This window comes from Rhea americana, unplaced genomic scaffold (assembly GCF_003343005.1).
Source record: "Rhea americana isolate MKP2758 unplaced genomic scaffold, rheAme1 scaffold_66, whole genome shotgun sequence".
Taxonomy (NCBI): domain Eukaryota; kingdom Metazoa; phylum Chordata; class Aves; order Rheiformes; family Rheidae; genus Rhea; species Rhea americana.
In genome coordinates this window covers 780386-794312 of record NW_028186823.1, presented here as the reverse complement: position 1 = coordinate 794312, position 13927 = coordinate 780386, and the positions used below count along the sequence as shown (strand labels likewise).

Sequence of the window (13927 nt, the reverse complement as noted above, 5' to 3'; positions counted from 1 at the left end):
CCTTCTTAAAATAAATGAATGCCAATTAAGGYAATGCAAGGTTTTAAGAAAGAAACGCATATGATAATAGTATCTTTCTGGAAGCAGACAGATCTGGGAAAGGCTCAGAGTTGTTAACTCTATGCAGTAGCCAAAATATATAGTTTATTACTCTTCTCATAAGCAGAGAAGAGACATGAAATCCCTCCAGAAAACAGTGGACCATCTGGGAAAARAAAGAAGTGTCTCTCTCCTTTCTTACACTACTGATCATTCCAGTATGAATTCATCAGTGCTTCCCGCTCAGCCCCTCATTTTTTYCATTTTTATCTTAAAGTAGCATCCAATTTTCAGGCTTCCTATTAAGGCGAAGATTTTGCAACTCATATATTCACCTATAAGGAAATGAAGAGATTTATCTTGTGATGATTATCGGCTTCCTTGAACAGTTTACTAAATGGTCATCTCAGTGGGCTGGTAACTAAGAAAGGCATGACTTTGTCTTGTTCCTAATTGCTGCCTTTTGTTCCAAACTTTCTCTTTCCATTTCAGAGATTCATAAACAAGCAAAAATAATGCAAGTAACATCTTCTGAAATGTGAATTTTRCCATGTTTTCACTCCCACTTTGACTTTGCCCCATCTGAGGTCTTTTTTACTGACAAGAAAAAAAGGAAACTGTGACAGGCACACTCAGCCTTCCTTTTCCCCCAGCATCTCTCTACTGTCATCCCTCAGTCTTCTCAAGTCAATCTTAAATCATACACTGGCAACTTAGATTCAAGGACAAAGCTGGAACAACCTCCCCAGACTGTCTAAAGGTCCTTGATAACTATTGTTGGATTCTGCAGATAAAACTACTACTCAACAGCAAAGAGGATTTGAAGTAGCTGACTCAGCTGCTAGAAGAACATTGCTTCTAGCATCAGTGTTGTAAAGAACGATATGCACCTTTAGTGAGAASCAAAGCATAGTTACCTTCCCCCTAAAAATGGGCTTCCCAAATACATAAAATTAATATGCTCAATTCACTTGCATAACAATGTGCTGATACAATCAGAAAACATTCACTGTGTATCAAATGCTCTGTAGTACGCACCCACATGCTGTTTCCCACAGATGTAGCAATGCATAATCCCTCATAAAAACSTAACACAGAATTTAAGTGCATCCAGGAGCCAACATTACCACAGAGTAATTTGTACACTCTACCTTGTCTTTGCTGTTGACTCCCTTCATGGAAGCAAAAAGTCCTGATTCTGGCAGTRGCCTGCAGAATGGCTGAGCCAGTTCAGTAACCTGAGCTTTCAGGTGAGAGCAGAGGCAGTAACCTGTGCCTTCAGGTGAGAGCAGAGGGCATGATCTGACAAAAATGCTTAGGTGGGAGTATACGGAAAGACGGTGAAGATCTATTTTGAAGGCCTACAGATTTGTGACAGAAAGTCAGGACTGAGGAATACGGGATGAAAATTCAGGACAGTAAGCATGGTAAACAGGGAAGCTGGACTGCAGYAGTAAGACTGGCCTGGCACTTTGAAGAGTAATAGGATGGAAATAAGAAGACATGGGAGAAACAGGTATACAGTRTATGATACTGTCTTTTCATCACCAGAGCCAAGAGCTCGGCCAAATTATTAAATCACAGCACAGAAGCTGGGACCTCTACAGTGCAGACACAACATACTGAGACAGTCAATTCTAGGCCTTCAGAGGAGGAGAAGGGAAATGTTCTAAAATAATCCTAAAATTAGAAAAACCACAGAGCTTGTTAAAAATGCCCATGCGCGTTTTATTAATAAAAACTAACAGTGCCAAGGTTAAACAAGTCAAACAATTATATAGTCTCTTTATATTCCATAAAATATTACAGAAAAGTTTATTTGTGTTTCAGTAAAAAGACTACTGTCTTAGAATAGGCAGCTGACAGTACTTGTGCAGTTAATTGTTTGTGAATAAATTTAAAAAGACTACCACCTGCCCTGAAATTCCTTTTATAAAAATGAACTATTAAAAATGATTGACAAATTTTGAGTTAAAAAACTTAAAACATTCTCTATATTTAATTTCAACTTTATAATAGATTACAGGAAGATGCTTATGAAACAAATACAAACATTTGTTTCAGTACATGTCTTTATATGATAGACTTATAAGTATGTAAACAACTATATAATAAAAAGTTTCCAAAGTCTGCCTGTAAGAAATCAGGCAAATTTTACCATAAGCAATAAATCATTCCAAACCTTCAAGATATCTTATATAGCTGCACCAGCTGGCAGTAAACATTTGCCAAAAACTTTGTAATTCATATGTCCCAACATACAGTGAAAAGTATATAAACTTGATGGAATCACAATGTTAGTTATAATTTAAGGGAAAATAAGTTCACAACAACATTTCTGGAATTTAACATGTAAAAAAAGTAGGACCTATCTTTCTTGTTTGGTTCTTTGGACACTGCATGATTAACAAAAAACACTACTACATTAGCTCACTATCCCTCAAGAAGTGGTATAATCAAAATACACTCCAAATAAATTGCCATTCAGTGTATTCATTTTCCACAGAAGGATAGCATTTTATTTCTCAATGATGTGTCTACATTTTCTTTAGCAAACTTAGCAAGAACATTTGGGGCAAAATGCATTTTCCTTCAAGTAAAAAAAAAAAAAAATCCCTAAAACAAGAGTAAATAAAGGCTCTGCATTAACACACTGGTATCAAAAACACACATCCACACCACATTTAAAAATATCCTACATAAAACAATCCTTGTTTGCTTATCAGAGGTGCAATTTCTAAATTCAAAACTGCTTACCAATATTTTCCTTGAGGGACGGGGCAAAGTAATTTGAGAGTTTTATCCCTAGAACAATTTATTCCTGAAGCTTGCTGAATTTTAACAAAAAATAGTCTACAAGCAAAGGGCATCAGTCGTCATCATCATTTTCATTAAAATCGTCGTCGTCRTCATCATCATCCCCAACATAGGAAACTGGTGTTTCAACTCTAGAGCCACTGTACTGAGATCCATTGGAACTCGTAGCCAACATCCCATCTCCACCATTGGAAAAGTCACTGAAAAAAAAGAAGTCCAGTTGCCATTGTTTAATGACTTTTCCTAGTTTAYTGTGCTCTTAAACATAATCATGTATTGACTCCCTTCCTTTAATAAATCCACCTCTGCTATTTTGTAAATTTGTCTTTAACATCTCTAAGCTGTTTCTTTCAAAAGCTAAAAATAGTCAAGTAATTTTAAAGGGTTTTTTTTTTAATGTTTATTCCTTTACATTTAATATAATGACAAAATCCTTTTACAAGTGTCTTAGAAGTCTGTTTTTCATATTTCATCCAAAGCATATTTAGTGTTAAGGATATACAGATTTCTCTTGTGACATATTTTGTCCAACTCAAACTTACCATTATAACATACAAAGCAGAAGGTGGCTTTATTTGACAAGATAGGTCTAGTTACTTCAAGAGGTATGAGCATTAGTAAGAAGTACCACTGATTAATTAAAAGCAGTATCTCTGAGAATAACCTTAAACACATAGTCACATACCTTATCAAAACAGAACTAATTTCATGTAATATTTTATTTCTAGTTAAGTTTTTTTAGTGCTCACAGATTTTAAAGCTAATTTATAATTTCATCTCACCTGGCTGAAAATCTTGTGCCATTTGAYGCAGAACCTGATGAAGATGTGACATATACACTGCTGATTGATCCCTGAGCCATTTCTGTAAAATGAACATGTACTTCAACAGCACTTCAGAACAAACTCACCTAACTCACAGTAGAAATACTTCATCTGTTTAGGGGCATTTCAACCAAAACAACATACTAAAGTCCTATATCCAAAATAGTGCAATTAAAAAATAAGAAGCTAGGACAACAGCAAAATTCAAAATGTTTTAATGTATTTTGAAAGTGAGCAAGTCAGAAATCCTCAGTCTTCTTATATATTGAAAACAATAAACAATATAAAATGAAGCCATGACCACTATTTGATCTTAAAAGATCTACTGATGTGGTACAAYGCAAAACAAATGATTTTGTGAACAGCAAAAGCCCATTCCCTATGAAACTCTATCTTATTTATTTTGTCAGGTACTCTGAAAAGTATAAACACTTGAGAACTGATCATAAATCTACACCTCAAACWAATGTATATTAACTAATTTAAAATATGTTCATGTTTCTTCCTCAAGTCCCGTACTAAAGAGCAACYAACCTGTCACATATGGTTCCAGAGCTTTAGGAACCAAACTCCTTGCAATTTTTAGGTCCTCTGCTGAACAGCTTCCAGATTCTAGACCACAAGCCATTCCCATTCGTTTTAGTACTTCAATATCATCATGAATTTCAAAAGTATTGTCAAAATTAAATAGATATTCAAACCTAAAGAAAAAAAAAGTCACAGTTAGCTTGAATTCCTTTAACTATCTTTCCACACATTTTTAATTACAGCAATTGCAAAAAGGTAAATACACAAACTGAGTGACACATCATTCTAAGCAACTGAAAATCACAAGCTTTGTGTATTTGGTAACATAACGAGTGGCTACAATTAAAATGATGCATACTGTATAAGTCATTAACAGGTTTAACAGAAATGGAGATTTATTAAAATATTCCTCATCTTTAATCACATTACTCTCCTCTTGTTGCCAAGAGATGACTGCTTACTGTCTAAAGTTTTTTAAAGCAGCAAGCTAATAGCGTAAGTRGGAATCACTGCTACATTAATTCAGCTTTTATTTAACAGATGAAAAACCTAGATTTTTGAACAAAAAGCAGAGAACAGCAGTTCTAAAAATCAAAACCCATTTTCAAGTCTGCCTCTATTTCATCACATTAAGGCCACAGGATAAMACTACATGGTAAAGTATTATATTAAACTTCAGCAGAGTTGCCTTACTTTGCTTCTAACATCTCCAGATAGTTAACGAGTCTTAAATAAGCTATTATATCTGAACATAATTATTTGTTTAATAAAAAAGTTTTACAAAAATCTTTCTATTCAATATAARTTTAAAACATCTAAAATGCATGTTTTCAATCAACAGTAGACACAAGTAAATTTATTTGTACTTTATTTTCAACAAAACAAAGTACATGAACTGAATAGTGGCTCTATCTTAAAACTTGTGGCATATCAAAGGCAGACAGAAAACTTKGTTAACCCACTTGTCATTTGAAATACTGCAGTCAATTACTGTCTTCTTGCTGGTGTTTACAATGATAAATGGCAAATGGATGACAGAATTCGAAGGTGGCGGTCGATTTGCCTGTTGTTCTGCTTGACGATTCCGCTGAACGAGGTTCTTAAAGGCAATTTGCTACAAAAAGTAATAGTAATATGAAAATATGAATTTAGTAAAAATTCTTGGTTTTTCCTCTTTTTAAAAAGTGCATGTATTAGGCCTCTCTGAAGAAACTGCAATAGAACTAGAATAACAGCTATTTAAGAGGTTCCACATATACTTTGAAGTTCTATCGGTATTTAGATAAAAGACCTGGTTTTAATTTCTGAAYTAGTAAAACATAACATTTGAATCAGCTAGTTTACTTTCTTTGGAAATCAAAATCTATCTTGATTACGAAAAAATTCTAATGACAAAAACATGACACCCAGATAAAGAATTTCAGCAATGGCTGCAGGAGGAAAATGCAAAGAAGAACAGAAAATTTTCACCGTTTTTCTGCATTATAAGATGTAAGAACGGTGACAAATGATACTGAAAAACATCACAGGAATATTTATTGGGGGAAAAAAAATGTGTCTCCTAATAATTACATCAGAAGAGCTGTTGATTGCTGACTGAGGAAAGAGACAACATTTGGAAAAARTAGGTCTGATATAGCATCCTACTTTCATTCTGTTTACTATTTCTTGCTGGCTACTGCACTCCACAACAACAGTTGAGTGATTAATATTGTAAATTTTTTGAAACAGTATGCCATAAGATAGTTCACACTTAAGGTTTAAGTGTCTGATATTAGATTTCTGAACTACTCAACTAAAATTAGTGACTTTATTCTCATATTTCTTACCAACACCATTTTGCAGAATACAGTGTTAATTCTTTAAAGGTCAGTAAATGAATGAACTACAAAGTCAAGTTAAACATTAAAACTGAAGTTATACTAAAAATGTACAGTAAGCCAAACTCTTAAGRCTAGACTTTTTTTAGGTCATGGAATCAAATGAAATAAACAAGAATTAAAAACAAAATCCAAAGGCCAATATACCACAGCTGTAGAGACTGCTGTCCCACAGCTGTCTGTCCTTTCCTACTCAATGAGAAATGCAACTACTAACAGAGATATTCTGGTGAACAATCAAAATTACAGCACAGTGACTCAGAGAAAAGACTAATGCTTTCCATAGTACTCCAGGTGAAGTCTGTGGCAATTTCACAACTGCTTCACAACCAATTAAGCCACTCATACAGCAGGGGCAACAACGTACAAGAAAGGCAAAACACAGAACATTATGAGAGATGACCACCACAGTCATCCAACTTTAGAATTTCAATTAACACAGGAAAATATTCACATATAAGAACTGAATGGTAAAACTGAGGGTGTAATGCACAAACTGCAGTCCCTGTCAGCATAAAGCCTGTTTAAGTGTGCTTGAAACTGCAAAAGAAATCATCGTAACTCACTGGAAGGTTGCTGCCTTCCATAATAGTATGGTCAAGAGCATGGCACCAGGTAAACAACAGTGCTAAATTAAAATTGCTTATGTCTTATGCTGAAATTCATCTTGAATAGAAGTTTTCCATYCCTCACTGGCATAAACAGCAGTAGAAATACAGATATAAATTACCTTGCCCTATAGACAAGAGTACCTTGACTGTACCTGTAGAATGAGATCTTGTAGTTGAGACTGTTTTTGCTTTATTCTTTGAAGTCTTCTCTGTTTTTCCACCTTAAGACCCCAAAAAAAAAACAAACAAAAAAAAACATTATCTGGTTTCTGTCTTTTTAAACAGCATTTTATATCAACATTTTCCCTTAGAGCTGCCTCAAAACCAGTAAATTGGAAGTAAGAAGTATTGTCATCAATAATTAAGAAAGGGTCTGCAGATGACTCAAAGATCTAGCAAGTCTCACATCAGTAGCACTGATGGAAACTGTTAATGAAGAACAGAATTAGCACATCAAAAAATAAATACAATATACTGGGGCAGAGTTCAAAAGTATCTCTGCAAATAGAAATTATGCTTCAGCGATTCATCTAAATTCTCTGAAGGACACAAACAGCACATGGACCAGAGGAATCCGCTTGATAAAGTCTACTGATATTTCCAAAAAAGATAATGGACAAGATATAAAGAGGCTTAAAGAAATAAAGCTGCTATGGGATCAGARTTAAGTCCCACAGTATTAAATACATGCTAAATTGTAATATAAAAGATAGGAGACAAAATGGTAGGGAATGAACAGCCTTATCAGTGGATAAATGGCACCAGCACTTTCCCAAAGGGATCTGTAATRTAGACTCTGTTTTTCAAATAAAGAGTCGGAATAAAGGGATGAACACCAATGTGATGGAACCTGCTGACAAGACTAGACAATCTGGCACAGTAAGAGGAGGAGGGCTGGCCACAACACACTCCAGACATATCATGCAGTATTGAATGATTAGTTGATCAAAACATTTTTGGTAAACAAATTGATGTGTGTGAGAAAACATAATTCCATTCCTACAAAATTTACATGTGTGTGACAGGCTCTGAACTATCTATTGCCATTCAGCAGAAAGATCAAATTTACAGTATCTACAAAAATGGTAACTCAGGACTCCATTACAGCTAAAGAAATTTGAGTTATTAAGCAAGGAATAGAGAGTAAAACAAAAATTATCACTACATTAGTTTACATCTTGAATTCTGTAGCTCTGGTGTTCCTATTTCAACAAGACCATACAAAAAGAGCACTCAGGATAATCAASAGCACAGAACAGATTCCATGCAAGTGAATTCTTCAGAAAGGAGAACAAAATAATGGGGCAAAACATAGGAGATATCTATAAAACTATGAATAGTATGGAGAAGGTGAATAAGGAATGACTGGGTAYTATTACTTCCGATTCAAAAATCGGAGGATATCAGCTAAATCCAGTAGATGTAAAAATAAACAAAAGGTATTTCATAAGAAATTCAAAATGCAGCTGAAGAATTCACTGCCACAAATGGCTGTGGATGTTTAAAGAAATTATACAAATTTATGGAAGAAAAATTACTTGAGGATTACTAAATAGAAGGATGCTACGTCTGTCTAGGTTGTCCCTAAGCCACAAGTTACAGCAGAAAGTATCACTCTAACCTTCATCTAATCTTATACTCCTTCCTAGATACCTGCTATTGTCAGGGAGTATACTGGCATAGACAGGCTTTTGGCCTATTCATAGACCTTTGCTCTTATGTCATTAAAATACACAGTTAACAACAAAATTAYCAGAGATAAGAATCCACATGAATGCATTCTTCTGTTCATTTTCAGTGAGAAATTAAAGCGTACACAGCTGTGAAAACTGCAAAGCAAGCTATTGTATGCAGTAAAAGATATGACCAAGTCCAATGCTTAAAATWTAGGAAAATAAGTCTAATAAGCTCATTCAAGAACTTTTACTGCAACTCACCTGAGATGTTGTCCTATCATATGCAAGTAAACCACACTGGYTTCCATATTACTTCAAGATATGGACCTTTTTAATTGCCTCCCCGCCCCACACACACCTTTTTGCACTATCAGGACAAATTTTACCATCACTGATAGTCTACTTTATATACAAAAGTAAAAAAATACAAAAGACATAGGATGCTAAATGCTTGAATTTTATAAAACAGGAAAAAACCTTCTGAACTCCTTATGTTACCTTACAAAATGTTTGGCTTGATTTTCAAACAGTTTAAGGATAAAGCTAAAYGATTTCAGCTGTCTACAGTCAAGAAAGCTTATTAGATCTCACAGTTTGACAAACCGTATATTAGCTTCCACAAACTCATTAAAAAAAATAATGTTATTAGAAAACTTGTCTGGTTATGTCACTGTAATTTAATGTCAATGGAAGTTACAGAAATGCAAACTAGAATACTCATGAAACAATACTGGTTAAGGGGAAGAATCCTGAGATTTCCCCAGGTAAACTCAACACATCAAAGGATTTTTGTTGTTTTCAAGGCTGTATTACACTTGTGGCTCAATTATTCAGTGGTTAACAGAACTCCTCCCTCCTCTTGTGACTCCCASTTAATGAGATTTCACTTTGATTTCAGAAATCATCATTGTACCTACCTTAAATGTAGGAACTTTCACTATGCACTCTTACATTTCAAGTTGCTTCTTTTTCTTCCATACTAATATTATGCTATTCTTCTTTAGGATATTATCGGTCATAATACTGAACTCAGTACAATACACAACACTCCTTTTCCTTTGCTCCATCATTATTGGTAATACCACACTTCATGTGACAGGACCAAAGAGATCAACTTTTAMACTTCCTCCAGCTGGCTGGTTCCCMGCATACAATATTCAGCATACAATACTGACTTCTTTTAGCTCCTTCACCTTCTATATCCAACTTGTATTTTATGCTCCCATTTTCACWCTCTCAAGTTATTACTTAAATTTCACTTGGAGGTTATTCTGGGAGATTTTCAAAAGCCATTTGAAATCACAAATATCTTACTGAAAGAAAATTCAGGTTGCTTAGATCTGCTGTATTTTCTTCATCTAGCTAGCAGTGCTAAATGGAAAAAAATCTATTATCAGTATCAAACAAAAACTTCCGCAAAATTAGCCCTTCATAGATAAATTCCAAACTGATTTTTTCAGTTATACAGAAGGGAATTTATGATTATTAAGAATAAATACAAAGACTCATTCTCTTCTTAACAATAAATTGGCTTCAGTAAAGCCCAGTAAGTTTATCCTACAAATTCAGTACTCTTACTCAGGATGCTTAAAAACACAATGGACAAATGCTGCCAGAACTCCTGGATGTCTGAGGATAAGAAAAAAAAAATTCATTTTTCCTCACTCAAGATTTACATTAAAGAAGTCCATCATCCTACACAAGATAAATATCAGATATATAAATGACTTACAGCAACGAAGGAATATTGACGTAAATATATACTGATATACATGCAATACCTTTTAGCTACATGCGACAAATTGTAGAAGTATTATTTGACTAGAACCTTGGAGAAAAAAAAATTTCCTGACTCTTGAGTAGCACTACAGTAGTGTTAGAATTATATGTTATTTTTAACTTTGAATCATATATTACAGTTCTATCAGATAGCACCTATATTTTTGACAYAGAAATAAGTAGTAACCTGGAATCTTAGACATGTATTTTTTTACTAATAAAAAAAGAAGACATTCAATTAGTCTACTTTGCTAACTCATACGATCACACACACACATGTAGGATCAGAGCATATTAAAGCCATAAACATTTAGTCAAACACAAAGTCACCATGAATTTCCTATACATATAATACCTCTAAATTCTGACATTCCTGAGCCGAGTTAGTAGGTAGACCAATCCATTTGATTTCCTTCTTCTCCTTAGAGATAATGTTCATGGCCATAAGGACATTTAAGGCATCATATACACGTCGTCTAATATTCTTCTGGTCGTAAGCCTGCTATAGACACARTGCATTAATCAAAAACATATCTATGACAAAAACATTTGAAAATAAATGTATCACAGTAATACTACAGTAAATGGGTAAACTCAGGTAGTTTCTGATTGCTTTCATTTAGCAGTAGGAAAAGAAATAAAATAATCTCAAAAGAAATTTCTCTTCCCCCATCCAGTTCATACATGACTTCCCATATACTTACTGATTCATTTGGTGAAATGTGATTATCAGTGGTACTGAATTCTGCAACCAATTCATCTGCCACTTCATTGTATGAGGTGGTTCCTTTTCTCTGTACCTTCTCACAAACCTTCATTGAGAAATGACGTAAACCCTTGCCATTCTTCTCTCCTTTTTTGTTCCGCTTCCTTAAAATATATATTATATGTATATTTAGAAGATTTGAACTTTGGAATATTTAACGTTTTTTTTTTTTTTTTTTTTTTTTTTTTTAATACAGGTACACTTCTCTTAAAATAGTCTTCCCTGTTGTTTTGCTTCTCACCCCTTCCTAGCATTTTTTTTCCTATGATTTACAGTAACTAACAGTTGTATTATCTTGACTCTAAAACACTTCAATACAAATCCATCCCTTTGGCAACTCTGCTAGATCCAGTAGCAGATAATTTAACAATAAGCATACCTCTTGAAGAAATCAATCGCAAAAGTCTAATAACAGTCATAACTCTAATACTGACTGAACAGACAGAATCTTTGAACTGACTAAACATTACACTATTACTAAAATACAAATTTGGACTGTCAGTATACAGAGTTGCTACAAAATTACACAGATCAACAAAATTAGTATCAATAATGGAAGCGCTTATTTCTCCGTATCCAATTTCTCAAACAGTTTGAAAGTTTAGAGCTTCATAATCTCAAAGTAGATATCTATTTATGTATAATGAAACACAGATGATGTATTAATCTACATTTAATAACAGACCCTTAAAAACAAGCTTCCAAGAGAACAAACACCAAAAGAACACACCTCCTGTACCTAATGCTTTTTCCTAAAAACTGCATTCTTATTTCAAATGCTAACTCAGGYTATACCTATTTGGTATGAAACGCACTATATTTCTTGGAACTACATTAGCAAAAGAGAAATGCCAAATTAAAAACTGAATTAAGTCAGATGAATTCCTGTGTCCTTTCTGGAGCTAAATTGTCTAAATGTAAACAATTAAGAACATCTGTCAGTCTTTAGGGAAAATAAAGTAGATGCTTTTATGCCAAATAAGAGAGTACTCATTCTTGTGTGACTATGCTCGATTTTAATACAGAATACTTTAACTTTGAAGCACTCTTAATGAAAAGGTGACACTGCTAACTTGAAGAGTATACACATTATTACAATGAACATTTAGAACAAAAGTTGCAAACAATTTACTAATCTCTTGTAACTTTTATTTTGCTCACCCAGCAGACCAAGGAGAAGAATCTGCAGTCTGGTTCTGTGATACAAAATGCGTGTTAGGTGTATGCGGACTTCCTACTAGGATAGTATTTGGCGCTGAAGGTCTCTGAGGTGTACCAATAACCTACAGTAAAAAAATAAAATTATTTGGAAAATGATCACAAGTATTACAAGTTATTCAGACGCTGTACTTACTCTTCAAATGATGCATTATCGAGACATGACTAATGTTTTATTTTTACCTACTTCTACTAAATACATTCAATTTATACCACAGTAGCACAAAAAACTTCATGCTACATATTATACAACCTAACTTAAAGTACTCCCTAGGTAATAATCATTTGTGTGTTGTTCTTCCTAAATGAGTTTTACGTCCTTTCTGGATTTAGCACTGTTTGATAGTAACTTAGACAAGTTACTCTTTGCAAAGAAGCAAAGAGTCTGAGCAGAGTATGCATAAATAAAGTTGCAATAAATTGTCGTTAAAAATATGAACATATGAAGCAAGGAGAGTATCTTAAAATTAGTAGAAGCATGAAAAAAGTAGAGTTATTGCAAGAAGGGCYAAATTCTCTCTTGCTGTCAGTCTTTCTCACTACAAGATCAATAATAAAATAAAAGTACATTAGAGGTGAGGAAAAGTAGGGCCAACTTTGTCACTCATTGCAGGTTTTGGATTTAGACCAATTTAGACAAAAACATTCTATTTTGAACATGCTATGAGCACAGACGTGGCCGATCACAGCGTTCCTGCTGACAGGTACGTACTTCTGAAGAGCCTGAGGAATCAAACAAACATTCATTCTTATGCAGAACCACGCTCTCTCATCTGTGAAACTAGCTGAAACAGAACTCCCACTTCTACAGATGATGGTTTTTATCTCCATAAATGTAACTTTCTAGGGAATATATAGTTCAGAAAACAAAATCATACTGTGTAATTTCTCATTTTGCAGAATGCACCCATTTCTCTTGGTACATTCATCTCCCAGGAGGGGCAACAGTTCGCATCCCTGACACGAGGTATGTGAAAAAAACCTCGAATCTAAACTCAAAACCATCTACTGTATTTTCCTGCAGCCACATTCCCCCTCACCAAAATTTTACATTTCTTCCCCATACCAGCTTCAATAATTTAGTCTTAACACAAAGTAAAATAGAGAATTTCAAAATCGGACAATGAAATTTTTCAAAAATAAAACCCCTTATTGTGTGAAAGAGCATGAGGGTGGGGGATGCAGAACAGGMACAGGATGTGTGGGAACTAGCTCACTTTCTCCCTCTCAAATACTAAAAGTTCTGCTATTGACAGTACTCTACCAACTACAGACCAAAATATTTGCTATTTTTATCTCTAATGCTAGATGATTGCTATCAGAATGCTTTTAAGAAGAATTGGAATAAACATCTTCTGGGCATATTCTAGATGTACAACCCCACTGCTTCTTCTTTTTTTTTTTTTTGCCTTCAGATGACCAAAATTCCTACAGACACATATCTCTGATTCAGTTCATAACCCCTTCACTGACAGAACGAAGAAAAGTCTTGTCCACCAAACATCTCAGAAGTCTATGAAGATGACTAGCAGCACCAGKGTGCCTTTCAATCAAGAGAGAAATCAGAGGAATGTTGTTAACCACTTTTTATTCCTTAGGATGCACTTACAGAGGACTGAAAGAAATGATTCCAACATGTTGCAGATGCTAAAATTAGAGGGTCTCACTCTATTCCCTCATTTTCYCAGAACAGCTCTACCGCCCCCCTAGTGTCAAATCTAACATTTGTGTGATTGTGCAGTAAGATGAAAGGCCAAGCCAGTACAGCAGAGGGAGTGGAATTACACAG

At 34.4% G+C, this 13927-nt stretch overlaps 1 protein-coding gene across 3 annotated transcripts in view; it reads right to left on the bottom strand.

The window, feature by feature from the left end:
* Positions 1 to 2531: 2531 nt before the first annotated feature.
* TFDP1 (transcription factor Dp-1) overlaps positions 2532 to 13927 on the bottom strand; it is a 46883-nt gene continuing 35487 nt past the window's right edge. For 2 of the 3 annotated variants that reach the window (XM_085320796.1, XM_085320797.1), the window contains exons 5-12: positions 12082 to 12203; positions 10859 to 11024; positions 10510 to 10656; positions 6852 to 6920; positions 5171 to 5322; positions 4215 to 4381; positions 3639 to 3720; positions 2532 to 3056 (exon numbers count right to left, since the gene is read on the bottom strand). In XM_085320796.1, the coding sequence (XP_085176922.1) occupies positions 2909 to 3056; positions 3639 to 3720; positions 4215 to 4381; positions 5171 to 5322; positions 6852 to 6920; positions 10510 to 10656; positions 10859 to 11024; positions 12082 to 12203 (1053 nt within the window). In that variant the 3' untranslated portion in view covers positions 2532 to 2908. The remainder of the gene's footprint in view (positions 3057 to 3638; positions 3721 to 4214; positions 4382 to 5170; positions 5323 to 6851; positions 6921 to 10509; positions 10657 to 10858; positions 11025 to 12081; positions 12204 to 13927) is intronic. The other variant, XM_085320799.1, reaches the window with a different exon arrangement.